The sequence below is a fragment of the Typopeltis vanoorti genome, chromosome 12, assembly GCF_054136105.1.
Source record: "Typopeltis vanoorti isolate ZY-2024b chromosome 12, IOZ_Tvanoo_1.0, whole genome shotgun sequence".
Classification (NCBI taxonomy): domain Eukaryota; kingdom Metazoa; phylum Arthropoda; class Arachnida; order Uropygi; family Thelyphonidae; genus Typopeltis; species Typopeltis vanoorti.
This window is the reverse complement of record NC_143560.1, coordinates 32512164-32528681: the sequence shown is the minus strand read 5'-3', so window position 1 is coordinate 32528681 and position 16518 is coordinate 32512164. Positions and strand designations below refer to the sequence as shown.

The following is a 16518-nucleotide window of genomic DNA, read 5'->3' as shown; positions in this document are numbered from 1 at the left end:
TATTTTTTTTAAATTATAATATTTATTATTTCAGCCGTTAGTATTCTAACGAAGATGGGTTTTACATACACGAATATATCACTAAGTAGAAGCAAAATGACAAAAGGTGTTTAGTTTATTTCAAAAGCAAATGAATCCTCACAGTCCCTTATCATGAATAAAATGAGAACTCATATGATAATGAAGCAATAAAAACGCGTTTACAACATAACGTTTGATGTTACTCAATAAATGATTCAGCAAGAGTTCCATCGCGGATTAAAATATCAAAGCCTTAGCACTGTTTCTACAGTGCAGCGTTCCCTAGTTGAAGTTTTTTTCTTGCAGTTACTAGGAAATTGAAAGTGCGTCATGGTTTACGAAGCTGTATTGTTAAATGATACCAAATAGGCTCAACCTAGTTCAATTTACAGGATGTCTGAGAAAACATAGTGCAACATAGTGCAACAAACAATACTTAGTTATTCAGAAAACGGTACCGTATTGTATACAGCGAGTAATGAATTCTGCCAACATACTGAAGTTAAAGAGCTACAAGGAATCAGATATTTTTGTCTCCCTTCATCAGGAGGATGGTGTTTATTCCAGAACTGCACTTGATGATATATGGCAGCGAGCGAAGAGTAAACCCGCAGTTCTCGGATTTTATTATTCTTAATTTTTACTGGAGTGCAGCAATGCAGTGAATGACGACTGCTTATGAAATTACTGTATGAACTATACAGAATGACCAGTGTAGTTCTGACAGTATCCGAAGATTTTATGCCAATAAATGTCAAGATCTTATTCCATTCCTGTCTCTATTCTCAGATAGAAACTTCACATAAACACAAGTCTAGTTCTTAATGGTTATAGAGCTGTGGACATTTGAATGTAACACGAAGAAATAATTATTTATTGAGTTACATTGCCCAACTGAGTTTGACAATGTTCAAAATGAAAGTAGATGGTAGTTGTCCAGATACTTTTAGTAGCAAGACTGTCAGGGTATTTGCTCCGTTCGCCAGGTCTGAAGGGATGTAATAGTCTTCCTCATTACGCGAGACTGAACCAGTCGACTCCCTCGTGAAATGATATAATAAATATTTATTGACACACAAGTTTCAATTATATTTCATTATAATGAAAATATACAAACGAGAGAGTAATTAAATTTAAACGAATAAAGAATTGAAACGCTGCATAGCTAAATATTGAAAAGACCCGGGATGGAATCCCATTATCTAGGACATACGAAGCTCTTTTATAAGGTCTTTCCAGGAGAAGATGAATTAGCTGGTCTCATAAGGAGGTGACAGTTTTTTCCAGAAAGTCCTATTATTTTTTTCATCCACACAAAAAATCAAATTATAGCGTAAGTTACTTTGGTCGTAATTCACAACACCCAAGAGTTAAAGAACAAAAGATTAACCCTAACCTATATATGAGCACCCTCTAGCACCTCCCATTCAACATTTACATCACCGCCTGCCAGTGGTAAGCGTCATTCTCATGCAGGGATGCTGCTCAATGTAAAAAGTCGCCATCAGTGATTGCTCGTATTTGTTGAGATTCTTGGGCGCTCAGTTAAGACACTTGTAAGTGAAATAAAAAAGGGAGCATTGGAAAAGGGTCATAAAAGTGTAATCATAATTCTGTAGATGCTAAAACACTGGCTTTATAATTCCACGTGATCCTCATCTGACATCCCAATTATGACAACTGACGATGATGATCAGATAGCCAGTACACGTATGAGATGGGCTGCCTCATCTTCAGTTGAAAATTTATTATAAAGTTTACTCAACCGGATTCGAACGCAAGCCTTTCCATCCGAAAGACACCTCACTTCTTCCGACGACCCTACGAAGGTGCATTTATCCAGGATTCCAAGAAATGTATCAATGTCTTACCTCATGATGATTCTAAAACCCAAATAGCAATCGTAAGAAAAAAATCCGTACGCATGCACGCACGCGCGCGCGCGCACACACACACACACACACACACACACACACACACACACACACACACACACACACACACACACACACACACACACACACACACACACACACACACACACACACACACACACACACACACACACACACACACACACACACACAAATTTTATCTTCTAAATTGTCCATTCTATATATTTCTTGTAATGGTTTGGAGCATTTGATCGATTTATTTTTTGTGTTCTCTACTGCGATTTCCACGTTCCACTAAGATAAATCACATTTATTTATTTTTTTTTTGCTACGTATTTAAATTCTGAAAGCAGATGTTATTTGGCGGCATTTTCTTTTCTTTCCTTTTTTATTCTTTAGCAGAATCGATCGATACCCGTAATGGATCTGCTTGTTCGAAACTTTTTCTTCCGAATCTTGAATTAATCCCTGAAGAGTGAACACCTATTCTACAAATGTATTCTCTATTTTTCCTTTCTCACTTTTCTTCTTTAACAGCAGTTCCACGATCACTTCTAGATATCAGCTCTGGACTTGTATAAACAGCGATTGCAATTCATGCAATTCGCGAAAGAAAACGAAATTATTGTAAAAGGTTGGTAATTTTGTTATTCAGTTTTAGACCAAACTCGACAGCTATTTCGATCCGTTTTCTCCCATTGTGAGATCAGCTATCTCATTATCTATTCTGTTTGCCATTCTCGTTATTTTCTTTTTGCTTCACTACTTTTCATTATTAAACATTAATCTGCTAAGAAGTTCTAAGAAAACTACTTAAAAGTTTTTCACTTAAATTCTTCACTTTATTGTTCATCTGTAGCGGTCATTTGTTTCAGTGCACACTCTAAAGAGAATTAGTACAAGAACCACCTTGTTCAAATGAATTTTTTTTCCAGAATCCTTTCAACCGCAAATTAGTTGGTCGGTAATTACTTTTTTTTCCCTTCAATCTCTCTCTTTCTCCCTTTTTCGTCTTTTTCTTCTAGATGTTTGCTTTCAGGATATTAATTTAATTCTCAGTTCGTTTTCAGACATCTACACTTCGCTAATTAAAAATCTTGTTAGTCTTTCAAATATCAACAATGCTGCTGATGCCAACCTAAAACCTCTCATTTTTATACTCTTTGTCTCTGTTGAAATCATATCATTAAATCTGACAGTTGTGGTTTGATCTAGAAAATGTTTAATGGCACAGCTTCAATATGTTATACAACGTTCAATTTGAAGCTCTGTCTCTTGTCTAAATGACTGAGAGCAAAACATCCAAACATTACGCAGAAATAGCCACGAGCTCTTATGAATAATGTCTCACAATCTATATGGAAAGCAATAAATTTATTTTAGTCTTCACAGAAAGAAGTAAACTGATGAAGGATTTCTCCTTCGGAAATCCTAATGACACTTTTCAGCCACAGAAGTAGAATGGCGCTGCTAGGATACGGAGGGGAGGGGGGGGATTGAAGCTTGAAAAACGATATTTAAGAAATGAAAAGTCTTTTGTAGTACGGCAGACGAGAAGCACATATCTCCAAAATCTATCGACAGAATATTCGAAGTAAGTGGAGTTCTTTCAAGAAACTTGTCTAAAAGTGCACGTAGTTTTCGATTCGCATGGGACTCGTACGTGAGAGCTTCCTGTGGAATGTGAAACAGGAATAAGCAGTGTGTGCGGAAATACAAAAGTAAATACTCCTAAAGGGGATTTTTTCTGACTTTCTTCAGAGAATTCAGCCATTTACTGAATTTATTATACTGTATGTATCGATTCTGTTTAATTTTTCCCTTAAATGTAAAAACATCTGTTTAATGCCATTATTATTATTATTATTATTATTATTATTATTATTATTATTATTATTATTATTACATTTCTTCGCCTATAATAATAAGCATATACACCTACTGGTTTGGGGCGGGTTCGTTCGAGCCGGTCCTTAGCCCTATTTAGTCCTTATATGATTTGATTTATACCGAATATTTCTTTTATAAAAACATGCAAACATTCAATAAATGATATCCATACTTTTTATGAATTATGAATATATTTTTTTCAGAATATGAATGAATTATGATTATGCATGCGTTTCCTATTGCCTGTGTGTTCAGATGAATGCTTGAGCATATAGAGAGTGGAGAAGACGTGAGTTAGTTTGCATCCAGATAAGGCAGCGGTTGGTGTGTTTTGTCAGTGTTATTAATATTATGCATTTGTAAGAATACACAATAAATTACATATTACAGTTTATACCGCTATATAGTCAAAATTTTAACCTGAGTAATTAGATCAGGTAAGTTTTATATTTTATTACCATAATACGGGAATAAAATAATAAGGAGGATTTTATTACTGTAATACGGTAATAATATACTGTAATAATGAGGGTCCGAAATTTAGAGAACATCTTAACTACATTGCCAGTCTATTTCTGTTGTTATTACAATTCGAAATGTATATATTTCAGTCCCGAAAATGAAGCAACAACAAGTTTTATGCGATTTTTATTATTTTGTTTTACAAGAAGACAAGATCTAAAATTTTAAACAAAGATCCAAGCCAATATTAGACATCGAGAAGCAATGAAACTTCTACTTTTAATAATGTGCAAACAGTGATGATTTCCAACAACTGCTTTTTCTGACTATTGGAGCATGAAACAAGTAGAAGGTTTTTTTTTTTTTTTCATTTTAAACCATGGTTTGCTTGTTCACAACAAGAAACTGGGTAGTAATTACTGGACCAAAACGGATTCAATAACTATGAAGAAGATTCGTGTATCGATAGAATCAGGAAAGTATTGAGAATTGAAACATCAGAAAAATATAAAACTCTTCAGAAAGAAAATGAATGAATCCTTTTCATTGAAGGTCCAACAAATATTTGTTTACCAATTTCAAGATCTTGAGGTTGATATAATCACCAAATGCATACATAAAATGAACCAAGAAACATATCAGTTCCTCAAGTACCGTCTTCAATAGTATTTAGCATGCAAAAGAACTTGTACAGTCTGACAACGAAATAAGACTGAATTACAAGTAAAAAAATTAATTGGACAAGGGAGTGGGATTTCCTTCTTCGAAAACTACCATTAAAATAGTTGATCACACTGCAAAATAAACTAAAAAAATATTTTCTGAAATAATCAAAAACAATTTAAAGCTTTTGCATCGCCATCGACGAAAATACAACTTTTGTCTATGGAATCAGTACTCATGATTTTTTTTTTTGTTTGAAGTTAAGATTCTAATATTTCGCCAATAATTTTCCTAGTGTTTGAACAAAAGCATAGTATTCGGAAACAATATTCACAAATTTATTAACAAGTTTACATACAGCTGGGTTTCATATTGGATATCGGAAAAAATAATTTGGTAGATTTTTGTTCTGATGGGGGGGATGCATTGCTCTGATCGCAAATCAGAGGTGAGCGTATACAAGATTTTCCTGACATCATAATCTGATGTCTGAATCAACACCTGCAACTTGTTTTAGATGATTTTTTCATTGAAATAACATAAGTGAACACATAATTTAATATCGTTTACAGAAAAAATATACATTATTTTTCCTAAATCAAACGGAACTTTTCAACAGTTTGTATTCGCTTAGATAACTAGAAATTATCTAAGCGAATTTCCAGTACAAAGTTTTGACCAGTACAGTTTTGGATAAGCCCACTATAAACTTGCTGTATTGCTGTATGGCATCTTTATTCAGCTTTATATTGATATTTTGCTAAAATAATTTTGCTGAGGATTTTTTTTAGAAAATTTAGCATTGAATATTAATATACTAGGTCTAGGAGATAACACTATTTTTTCAATGCCATTCAAACCCCAAATCGAAATATTGGGAGAGCCAATAAACTAATAAAGACTAAATTTATATTTTGTAATGCTTAAATAAAAATCAAATCTACCGAAACTTTCCTCTCTAAACCACTGGATGAAAGAATTAAGCATATGAAAACCAGATTGCTGAACTATGATAATTTAAAAACAGAGTATAATACACAAAATAGTAATAATAGAATTCATGAATTAGTGAAAAAAAAAACCCTTGAGATCCTGGAAAATATTGGTCAACTTGTTGTCTATTGAAAAGCCATAGAAGAAAAATTGTGTGAATTCAATAAAATCTTTAATTATGAAATCGACAGCGATGATTTCCACAACTATTTGGAAAATGTTCTAAGAAATCGCCATAATCATGAGATTCAAACCACTGTACAACAAGACTAAAAATATCCTTAGTCGTTCCGTCAGTTCTGCGGAGTAACAAAAAAGTGTTGTCAACTATGAGTGTTATATATTTAGATAACAAGACTTACAGATGAAAATGTGGAGAATTTGATGTTAATTAATTTGATTTGTCTTCAATTCGATTCCTGAGAGGCCGAATCAATCAGAATGTGGCTGAGAAATAACTACACAACCGATGACGATAGGATTAAAAAAAAAAAAAGAAAAGAAAAGAAATAAAGACTCTAGTAATACAGAGGCAAATGAGAATATTTAGAAATAAATAAAATAACAAATTGAAACCCCACCCCCATTTCTAACACAGGAAAGAGAGAAGTGCGAACCAGTTCTTAAAAATTTTCAATCTCACCGCTGAATATATATGTTATACGTATGTCATATATCCCTGATTTCATTAATGATATACAATTGTACATCGCGTATTAATAATTTAACTTCATCGGTAAATGGAATTACTAACGGCCGTTGCAGTCTGCAGATTAATTTACAGGCGATAAGGGTTTACGAGAATCTTACGCTCACTACTCCTAGTTGTAATGCAAGTTGTTCTTCACATCACCCGAACTTTTTTTATTATTATTTTTATTTTTAAAAACTGAATTGAAATTTTATTCTAGTTTCTATTAATCGCACATCAAAGTTGTATGCAGAATATTTCTTAACAACATCAGTGACATTTTTTCGTTCTTATAAACAATTCCTATGCATTATTATAATTACTTTTGCGAGGTTTAAAATAATAAATAGGATTTAGCGAAAAATGTAGAAGATGATTAGCATAAGCGAAATGAACTGATTTATTTGTTGGATATAAAACCATCAAAATAAGTTATTTCACTGTGAGTTTTAAGCCTACTAAACCACATTAATTGCTCATATAAATTACTTACTTTTTTTCATCATTAAGAAACAAACCTTCCGACGTTGTATAGCACTGCTTTGTGAATATTTAATTATATTAATATTTAGTGCATAACTTAACTCACAAAAAAAAACCTCGCTCAACAAAAGCGTTTGGTCTTTAGTCAACAGAGACAGCGCCCTCTCACGCAATATATCTAAAAATGTAAACAATTCAATAAAAAATGTATGATCTAGTAACAGTGTTGGATTTTAAAAAAAAAATAATATTTTCACAAAGAAAATAAGAAATAAAGAAAGTGAAATGATGATATACTTTTTATTTGCGTCCAAAAGGTCACGTTTTGAAGTGATCATCGCACTATAATCAAAAGTATCATTATTAGTAATGTTATCATAATACTAGGTTCATAATATCATAATATAATGTTATCATAGACTAGGTTCATCTACATCAATCATAATCTTCAAAAACCAATATATAATTCTCCATTTTTTCTGCTTTGTTAGGCTCCACCTGTGAGATTCCAAGCTCCCACAGATTCAGGTGTTGATGGACGAACTCCTAAACACAGTATAGACATTGCTATCAATAGTCCGACCTCTGGATGTCACTTACTTGCACCTAGTCCTAGCAGTACCCTCGAGTCTCCCATCAAGTCTCATCCATCTACGGAAATCAGTTTCATCTCGGAGGACTTAAGCACTCATGAAGCTGCCATCCACACAATGAACTCTCAAAAAGATTACAATGAGGAAGAGAAGGATTCATTCACAGGGAATGCAGTGCACGATACAGAAACATCTTGTCATAAAGGACACAGTGATGTAGATTGTATTACTACAAAAAGGGTCATGTATGAAACGGATATTAACCGTAATGAACCTGAACGAGAGCCTTTAATTTTTATTCAGAACAATCACGATAATATTTACCAACAGAGGACGCAATGTAAGTATTTTATAAAGATTTCATTAGTATTTCTTGAGATACATGAGGTGTGATCAAAAGTTTTCTAATGTGACCGCCAGATGGCGCTACTGTAATTAGTACAAATCTCCTCTACACCGAAATCTACTAGATCATTGGTCGTTGTTTTAAATTCATGTTTTGCCTAACTAAAAAGTAATAATTTGTAAAACATGATTACGCCCTTTGCAACTTTAGCCCTATAAAATGTTCATTTCAATGAACAGCACGAGTGCATTTATGTTTTGCTTGAGAAAAACGGATAGAAATCTTCGACAGGATAAAACTTATTTTAATAAGGAAATAATTAGCAGAACTCGAAATATCCATTGATGATGACTTGCCAAGTTCAGATCTTTGGCAAAAATGTTCACCAATGGAATGAATGGATCTTACTGTAAAACTAAATAGATAAATAAATAAAACAAATTCAATCCGGATAAAATGATTGATCACACCTCGTAAAATAAAAACAAAATACTTTTCCATAATTGTAAAAATAAATTTTAAATGTTTAAATAATAGTAATTACACAGTTGCAATTAGGCATCTCAATTCATTTTATTATAATAAATTACATTACTGAACTGTATATTCATATGTGGTGACTGCTATTTAAGAAACCGTATGTGAAATTTTATGCTACATAATAAATATTATTACTGACCGAACTACAGGGGTTGGATTTCTCGATAGAATCGTCGAAATGACACTATTTGTGTCGCATATTTGCAAGGGTTCCTCAATCTTGGTTGCATAATTAAATTTCAATGTTCTTTTTACCTCGTTATGCATTAGCCTATTATTATTTATGAGTCCATAAATCTCGCGATTCCATAAAGGGTCATGTATTTTTTCGTGCTCATTAATTTTACTTAACACAACACTAGCGTAATTGAAGTACACTTTGGTCTAATGATGTCCGGTGCATAATAAGATCAAACTCCGTGCATTAAGCTTGGAGGTTTATCCTAAATGGGTATTCAAAGTAAAGGCACAAATGGATTTAGCGAGCCATCATCGTGTTAAATAAGTTCTAAACGGGAAGTTTATTCAATCTTAAATTCATTTTTGGGAAGATTAGATTCGTGATCATGATATGGCATGGAAGATGGATGAAAAGAGTATGGAATAAATTATGCAACGAGTGTGATTTAGTTGCACGTGGGAATGTTATTAAAAAAAAAGTTCATATTAAGTTTTTGAGAAGACGTAATCTGAAGAAGAGTGTTGAATCGGAATTTTTTCGAGAAAAAAAAGCACGCTCTGCGATCCTGCAACAGTCAATGCACGCTATTATTGTTCATTCCTTTAGCACCATCTATGACTGTCACAAATGACAACATTTGTTGGGGGCATGCTGTCGTTTGTACTGCGAAGCCGGATGAATTGATTTAAACACTTCATAATTGAAAAAAAATAGAACATATCACTGAGTAGGGGAAAATAGTTTGAACATATACGAATATCTCCTGAGGTTATTCAGATACACCGCTCTGAAAACGGATTCCAATAGTCTGTGATTATAATGAAGAATATCAGCTGTAAGTAGACGAAAAATGAGTAAATCAATAAAGTTTATTTGTCGTAATGTTCCTCACTCGCGGTTGTCATTAAAAATTTAATCACTTTTAAATACTACATTGATACTGCCTTGATATTAGCCTGCCATATTAATTGACCCGAATAACATTGTTAAGAAACATTTGCTCATTTTAATGTTGTAATTGTCTATATTCCTTTAACTTTTTTAAGTTAATATAGCCATGATTTTATCATAGCATCATAACAATATCTTAAATCATGAAAATCGAAGCGATTTTTACCAGGCAAAACTTAAAGAGATTATATTCCTTAAGATACCAACTAAATCTTCTTGCTTCAGGCTATGTTGTGTGATGGCTGCTTTCCATTGCTTTGATTTACATCCAGAATCGCAATAGTTCCTTTTATCTTTCATACTGACTGGAAGCCAACAGTTCTTCTGATTTACATCTAGAGATTATGGAGGCATGCAAGAGTTTTTGACAAAGTGAACGTCTGGAGCCGCTTACTGAATATCTAAATTGCAATTAATTCGTGCACGTGTTATTTGGCGCAGTCATAAAACAACAAATACCCATTCGTTTAATTTCAGTGAAAAAGGTAAATGTTTTAAAATGAAAGGAATCAAATAAAAGAAAAGGCCTGTTCAACTCACCAGTATGATGTACCTCGTACTTTTGCTTTAAGATTCTATCATTCCATGAAGCGAAGTATGTCTCAAAGCATTTCCAGTCGCGCAATATTTACCCATAAGATAAAACTTCTTAAGAGAATCTCAACGGACAATACTTGCTATGCATTTCATCTTACTTTCTTTTTATTCTTCCGACAAGTGTGGATAAATTACCGTATTCTAAATTGCCAATTTAAAACTATTTTCCAATATTGCTGAAGGAATTGCTTAGTTCGCAACTATTACTCTTCACTGCTAACGCCTTTCTCTCGTATCAAGTAAAAAAAAAAAAAAGATCTAGAAGCTACTCGAAAGAACAATGAAAAGGCGGATATTTATTTCTTTATTTGTATTGAGCAAACTTGTCCTGTACCAATTCATTTTAACTATCCGAGATTAGTTTACAGATAAATGGAAATGGTTTCAAGACGCGCATTCTTCTAGCAGTGATAAACAAGTACGTGCAGTAATACTAAAGGAATGTTTTCATATTAGATTGTGCTAAAAAAATCTAACACGAAACAGAACAGCTTTAAATTTAATTTTCAAGAATAAAACTCCATCATCCATCCTTATATCGTCAAGAAATAGTGCCATCAAAGTTTAATTTCAAGTTTGACTGTCAAATGAAAAATGATGAGGCTTTTGTCTTTGCTTTTACTCAGCGCTTTTATCTTTTAATTGTCGAATGAAAAAAAAATTAAATAGGCCCAGTACAGCCTTCCATCAGTAACTGATACAATTATGCCCTAATGCATAGAATATTCTCTCCGTCCGTGTAAATATAAAGCATCTTCAGTAATTCAGTAGGAGAAACAAAAACACAGCATAATGAAGGGGAAATATATAATTTGTTTTGGATAATAAGCTCCAGTTATTGCCAGTAAATCTAGACGGAAAAACGTCATGTCTCATAAAGCCCTTTCTGGAAGCTTTTTTTGTAGTTTTGAAAGCATTAAAATAATAAAAATACACCGAAATTTGGGATTCTATCTACATTCGTACAAAATATTTTGTTCGGCCATAAGATACCCAGATAATACTTAACAGGACATATGTTGATGAAATATTGTCCATGGCCCAAATTATCTTCGAAACCCCCCCCTTGGATTTGGCTTTTATTTTAAGCTACGTGTTATCTAAGAGGTATTTGCATAATATAAGCTTACTCACTGTCTTTCGTATGTTCTTTAAAATCTCTTGAGAAGTCGATCTACTTGCTGTTTACTTGTAATATTATCCACTTTGCGATAACTTCAGTCTCGTGGGTTTCTCGTTAATCGAAGAAAACTATTCAGTTTGCCTTACGTTTTCAAGATCAGTCAACCATTCTTCGGTACCAGCGGTATTTGCATTCACATGCAAACGTTCATCTTTTGTGACTGCATAAAAATGTCTTCGGATCAGTGAAGAATAAAAGGAAAGAAAGCGTGTATTTACATAAGATAAGCAACTTATAGGGGGGTAGACGTTTATTTCTGTCTTTGGAATTCAGAAATTAATGGGCGAGAACCTTAGAAAGAAAAGACTGAACACAAAAGAGAAGTATCGTCACCATCATGAGAATAGATTTGGTATTAGCAGGTATGAGTTCTTCTCGATGACTAATTTACTTTCTGAATAGACAGCAAATTCAATATAAACGGAAATTCTTTTGATTCAAATGAACATTTTTACATTTTTATTTATTAGAGAGCTGTTAATGACATAGATTTGTATTAATTCGCTTTAATATTATCAGGAATACAATTATTCGTTCGATGGAGAAAACAGGAATGCTTTCTATGCTTAACAAGTGAATAAAGGAGATTTGAATAATTGTTTACATCAGTAGGCTTAAAAAAAGAAAAAAAAGCATGAAGATAATGACATGAATAAGTACAATTACTGGTAACCCTCGTATAACGCGGATGTTAGGTTCCACAAAAATGCCGCGTTATATAAATCGCGTTATGCGAGACTCAGATCACATAGAAAAAGTAGGGTCAGGTTCCAAAATCGTATTTTTTTTAAGATTATGTAAACAATGACATATCCAACAAAAAAATATTTTTATTTAATTCAGGTAATCATGCGAGTTAAGAAAACATATAAACTATGAAACAAATACATAGTATAAAATTATAAAACAATTATAAATTGTACGTAAACTTCCTTTCATATAATGTTTTAGGCAAAATAAAATAAAGTGTATATTTTAATCATCATCACTCTCTTCAAAACTAATATTTCGTAGATTATTATTATTATTTGACACCTCCAGGGAGTCCAAAGGCTCATCGAGGGAGAGTGTGCCAACAGCATCGAACGACTGTATCCCTTCCAACTTTATAAACTCAAAACACTTTATACGGTAAACAATTGACGTACATGCGTGCTAAAGGGTATTTCCCCTAATATAAATTCACTACTTATAAGTACATGTGCGATACGGGCAGACGCAAATTTAACGAAGATAAAATTTGATTTTTAAGTCGTGCGTTGAAAAATATATGAAAAGATAAGAGGTTACTACAATTTGCAGACGTGTTATATCGAAACCGCGTTGAACAAGGATTACTACAATTTGTAGACCGCGTTGTACGAGGGTTACCTGTATTTGCAAATAATTTGCATTTAATCGATCTGCCGTTCTTCTTCTTCCTTTTATCCTCTTTTATCTCGCGGTGTCGAGGGTTTTTCTATTCATTTAACCACAACCGTACACAAGGATAAGGTGGTTAGCCCTATGCCTCCCAGGTGTATCCTATGTCTGTAGAAGCGTTGAGTTCTCAAGGCGGGTTACCTGCTAGAGGGATGAAAAACTCCAGATAACTGCGGAAAAAACCCCTGCAGTCTACGCCTAAGACTGGCTAACTTGACTATGTCTGAGAAAGATCGTAAGCTTCTCACGTCAGCGATGGGAATCGAACCTAGGACACTACAGGAACAGGGTTGCAAAGCGCATAGCCAGTCGGCTAACCGCGCGGACTTCGATCTGCTTACAGGTACAACCATTAAAAAGATAATTTCTAAATGTAATTGCAGCTGGCAAGATTACTGGAAACTTCCATGAACTCACATGTCCGTATTTCATCTAATTTCCTGAAGCTTTTCTACCGTTCTGCCTACCACCTTAACAGGGACGTAGCTAGAGGGGGCGGTCCACTCCTGACAGCATTTTGCGTTTAAGAAATCATGCCATACTCTCTATAGAACAGCAAGTGAGTGATGAAATAGACTTCGACAATGTCATCGACAATTTCGCTAACAGAAAAGCAAGAAAAATAACATTTCAGAATGGTGGAATTAAAGTTTTATTTCAAAAATAAATAAACATAGATAAACAAATAAACAAAAATAAATAAATTAATTAAAACAATATATATTTATTTCAAAAATAAACATAGGTTTTAATTTATTTCCCTATATGTCGTTTTGACGTTTTGTAGCATTTTTGGTGTGTATTGAGAGGGGCGGCAGACTCAGGGATCGCCTCTGGCGGCAAAAGCTCTAGCCACGGAACTACACCTTAATACATCATGACATAATACACTGGCCTGTACCATAGCCTTAGTTGGACTTCGTACTCTACTACATATTGTCTTCAAGGTGTATATGTTCTATCAGTTTTTAGACTTCCTAGTGTTGGCCGAAACAGACGTCTCGAGAAGGATATTTACTCTCACCCCACACACAAGCCATGTTCTTTCCAAGTCCAAATAAGGAAACAATACAATTTCAATAATTTCTACTGAAGATACTATTTTTTGGGGTGTGAAAGAATACAATTGTACGCGCTGTGATACATTAAAGCAACACCTCACTAATGCTAATTTGTGAAGTTTGAATGGTGCAACAGGCTACTATTACAGAGCAATTTAAAAAAGGACACCAGTATTATCATTTATATGTTTTTTCTCTGTTTTTTTATAGCCAAAGGATGGAGTCGAACTTCGATGCCTTTGGATCGGTACATATCCAGAAAAGGAAAGAGTGTTACAGAGGACGTTGTCGTCACGGGAACAAGGAAGATATCTTTGGCAGCGTGAAAGAGACTCTTGTTTATCTCAGACATCACTTCCATATATTCACGGTTGAAAGAGCAGTTAAATTATTGGAGGAAGTTAAAAGAAAAAGAAAGGAGAACTTTTATTATCAACTGTCTTGTAAACACCTTTACCGAGCTAATAAAAAATATTCTTTGTCTTCTCACGATATGATTATTTATTTAGAACGATAATTATACATATATATATATATAAATATATTTTGTTGGACTATGATTTTTATATGATCTGCGTTGATCCATGAGAGAAAGAATTTCATCAGTCATCCAATCTTTCTTTTTTACTGCTCTATTAGGACATAAGGTATTGGTACATTTCTCTATGAAGACAGAGTTTAATTTTCCCCATGATTCATCAATCCTCATGATGTCATCATTCTTGATAAGTGTTAGCTCTTGATTCAGATCTTGACGCAATTTGTTTCTTATCTCTATGTTTTTTAATTTTCCTAAATCAAACCTTTTTTGTTGATGTTTCTTAAGTATAGCTTTCAGTCTAAGTTTTAACTCTGCCACGAGTAGGTTATGATCAGGAGCAATATCTGCACTAGGATAGGTTTTTGTACTCTTTATAGAACTTCGACGTTGATTAATTACCAAGTAATCAGTTTGGTTTCTGACTATATTCCCATTATTATCCTGTGGTGATCGCCAAGTATACAGCCTTCGGGATGGCAGCTTAAACCATGTGTTTGTGATTCTTCCTGGCAAAATTGAAGAAGACGGACGCCTCTCCCATTTCTTGTTTCCGGTCCATGTTCGCCAACTACATCTCTACTTCTACCTTTCCCAATTTTAACATTGAAATCGCCTATGACGATGTTAATATCATGCTTTATTGTGCTTTTCATTAGTTATTTTAATTGATCATAAAATTCTTCGATCTCGGTATCACTCTTGTCAGCAGTAGGGGCATAGACCTATATAAGATTAACATCTAGTGGATGACCTTTCAGTTTTAATATAATCATCCAATCTGAGTAGGGGATGAAGCTCAACAGTGACCTATTGACATCTTTGTTTAATATTATTCCAACTTCGTTTTGATGGTTGTTTTCATTACTTCGAGAGTGATACATTGCATGCCATTAACTTGAGTTTTCCCTGATTCTGGCCACCTAACTTCATTCATTTCTAAAATCCCAATTTCAAGTCTTTTTATTTCTTGGATAGCATTTCTTAGCTTACCTGCTTCATGCAGGGTTCTGACATTCCAGGTTCCTAGTTTTAATGGCCACACCATTTTGAGCCTGGAGATTCTCGCACCTCTGTCACATTTAAGGGATGCCGGGAACTCGGGGCCATTTGTATAGTTTTGCTCGCCATGGTGGTTAGTCTGGAGAGAGAATAGAGCAGTAGTTTACTCCATTCGCCGGTCTGGTTGGCCGAGTGGTTAGTGTATCCGCTATCCAGTCAAAAGGTTGCTGGTTCGAATCCCGCCGTGGGCATGGATGTTGGTGATTGTCTGTGAAAATAATAGTGGCGATGGTGGACAGTAGATGACGTTGGTGTAGATGAGGCGGTTTGTGGATGAGGTTGAGTGGTGGAGATGGAGAGTTGTAAAGTAGGTGCCCTCCCTCGATGAGTCTTAGGACTCCCTGGAGGTGTCAAATAATAATAATAATAATAATAATAATGCTTTCTGTCTCGCAGTTTTACAGACGTACACAATAAACTGCATTGCCATCTGCAATTTTCTAATCACAAGCTTTACTGTCATAATAAGACTTCAAACTTGTGTCACTACTGACAAAGCTGATTCCCTTTGTCGGAGGATTGAATCCTTTCATTTTACTTGTGACCCTAGGTAGAGGCCCTAACCAGATACTGACAGCCGGAGCCAGCTGAGCCCGGGTTGTTTGTAGAGGTCTGCTCCTCTGAAGATTCTTCCGCACATTTCACCGTCGGGATACGAATCCTCTTCTGTTGATTTGTCATTTGTTCTTCATAAAGGTCGGTTAGCATTTTTGTAGGGAGTGTACTCTACGGAAGGTTGCAGAGAGCACGACGTGGACGTGGACTTGCCTCACTCCCCATTCATTACTATGTATCAACAATCTGAACACTACAGTCCTAACTTACGATAATTAACTTAGGTTAATTATTGCCATTTGTAACATGCAATTTGGTATCATTACGAAATCGGTTTGCCTTGTTTTGTCATTTTGATTTAAACTACAATTCAGATGACTCGATAAATTCT

The 16518-nt window shown here is 34.2% G+C and overlaps 1 protein-coding gene across 1 annotated transcript in view; it reads left to right on the top strand.

Annotated features, from left to right (window-relative positions):
* Positions 1-14298, top strand: part of LOC150100668 (uncharacterized) — a 95874-nt gene extending 81576 nt beyond the window's left edge. Inside the window, exons 7-8 of the mRNA XM_090401855.1 lie at positions 7590-8031; positions 14183-14298. Coding sequence (XP_090257981.1) covers positions 7590-8031; positions 14183-14298 — 558 coding nt within the window. The remainder of the gene's footprint in view (positions 1-7589; positions 8032-14182) is intronic.
* Positions 14299-16518: the final 2220 nt, after the last annotated feature.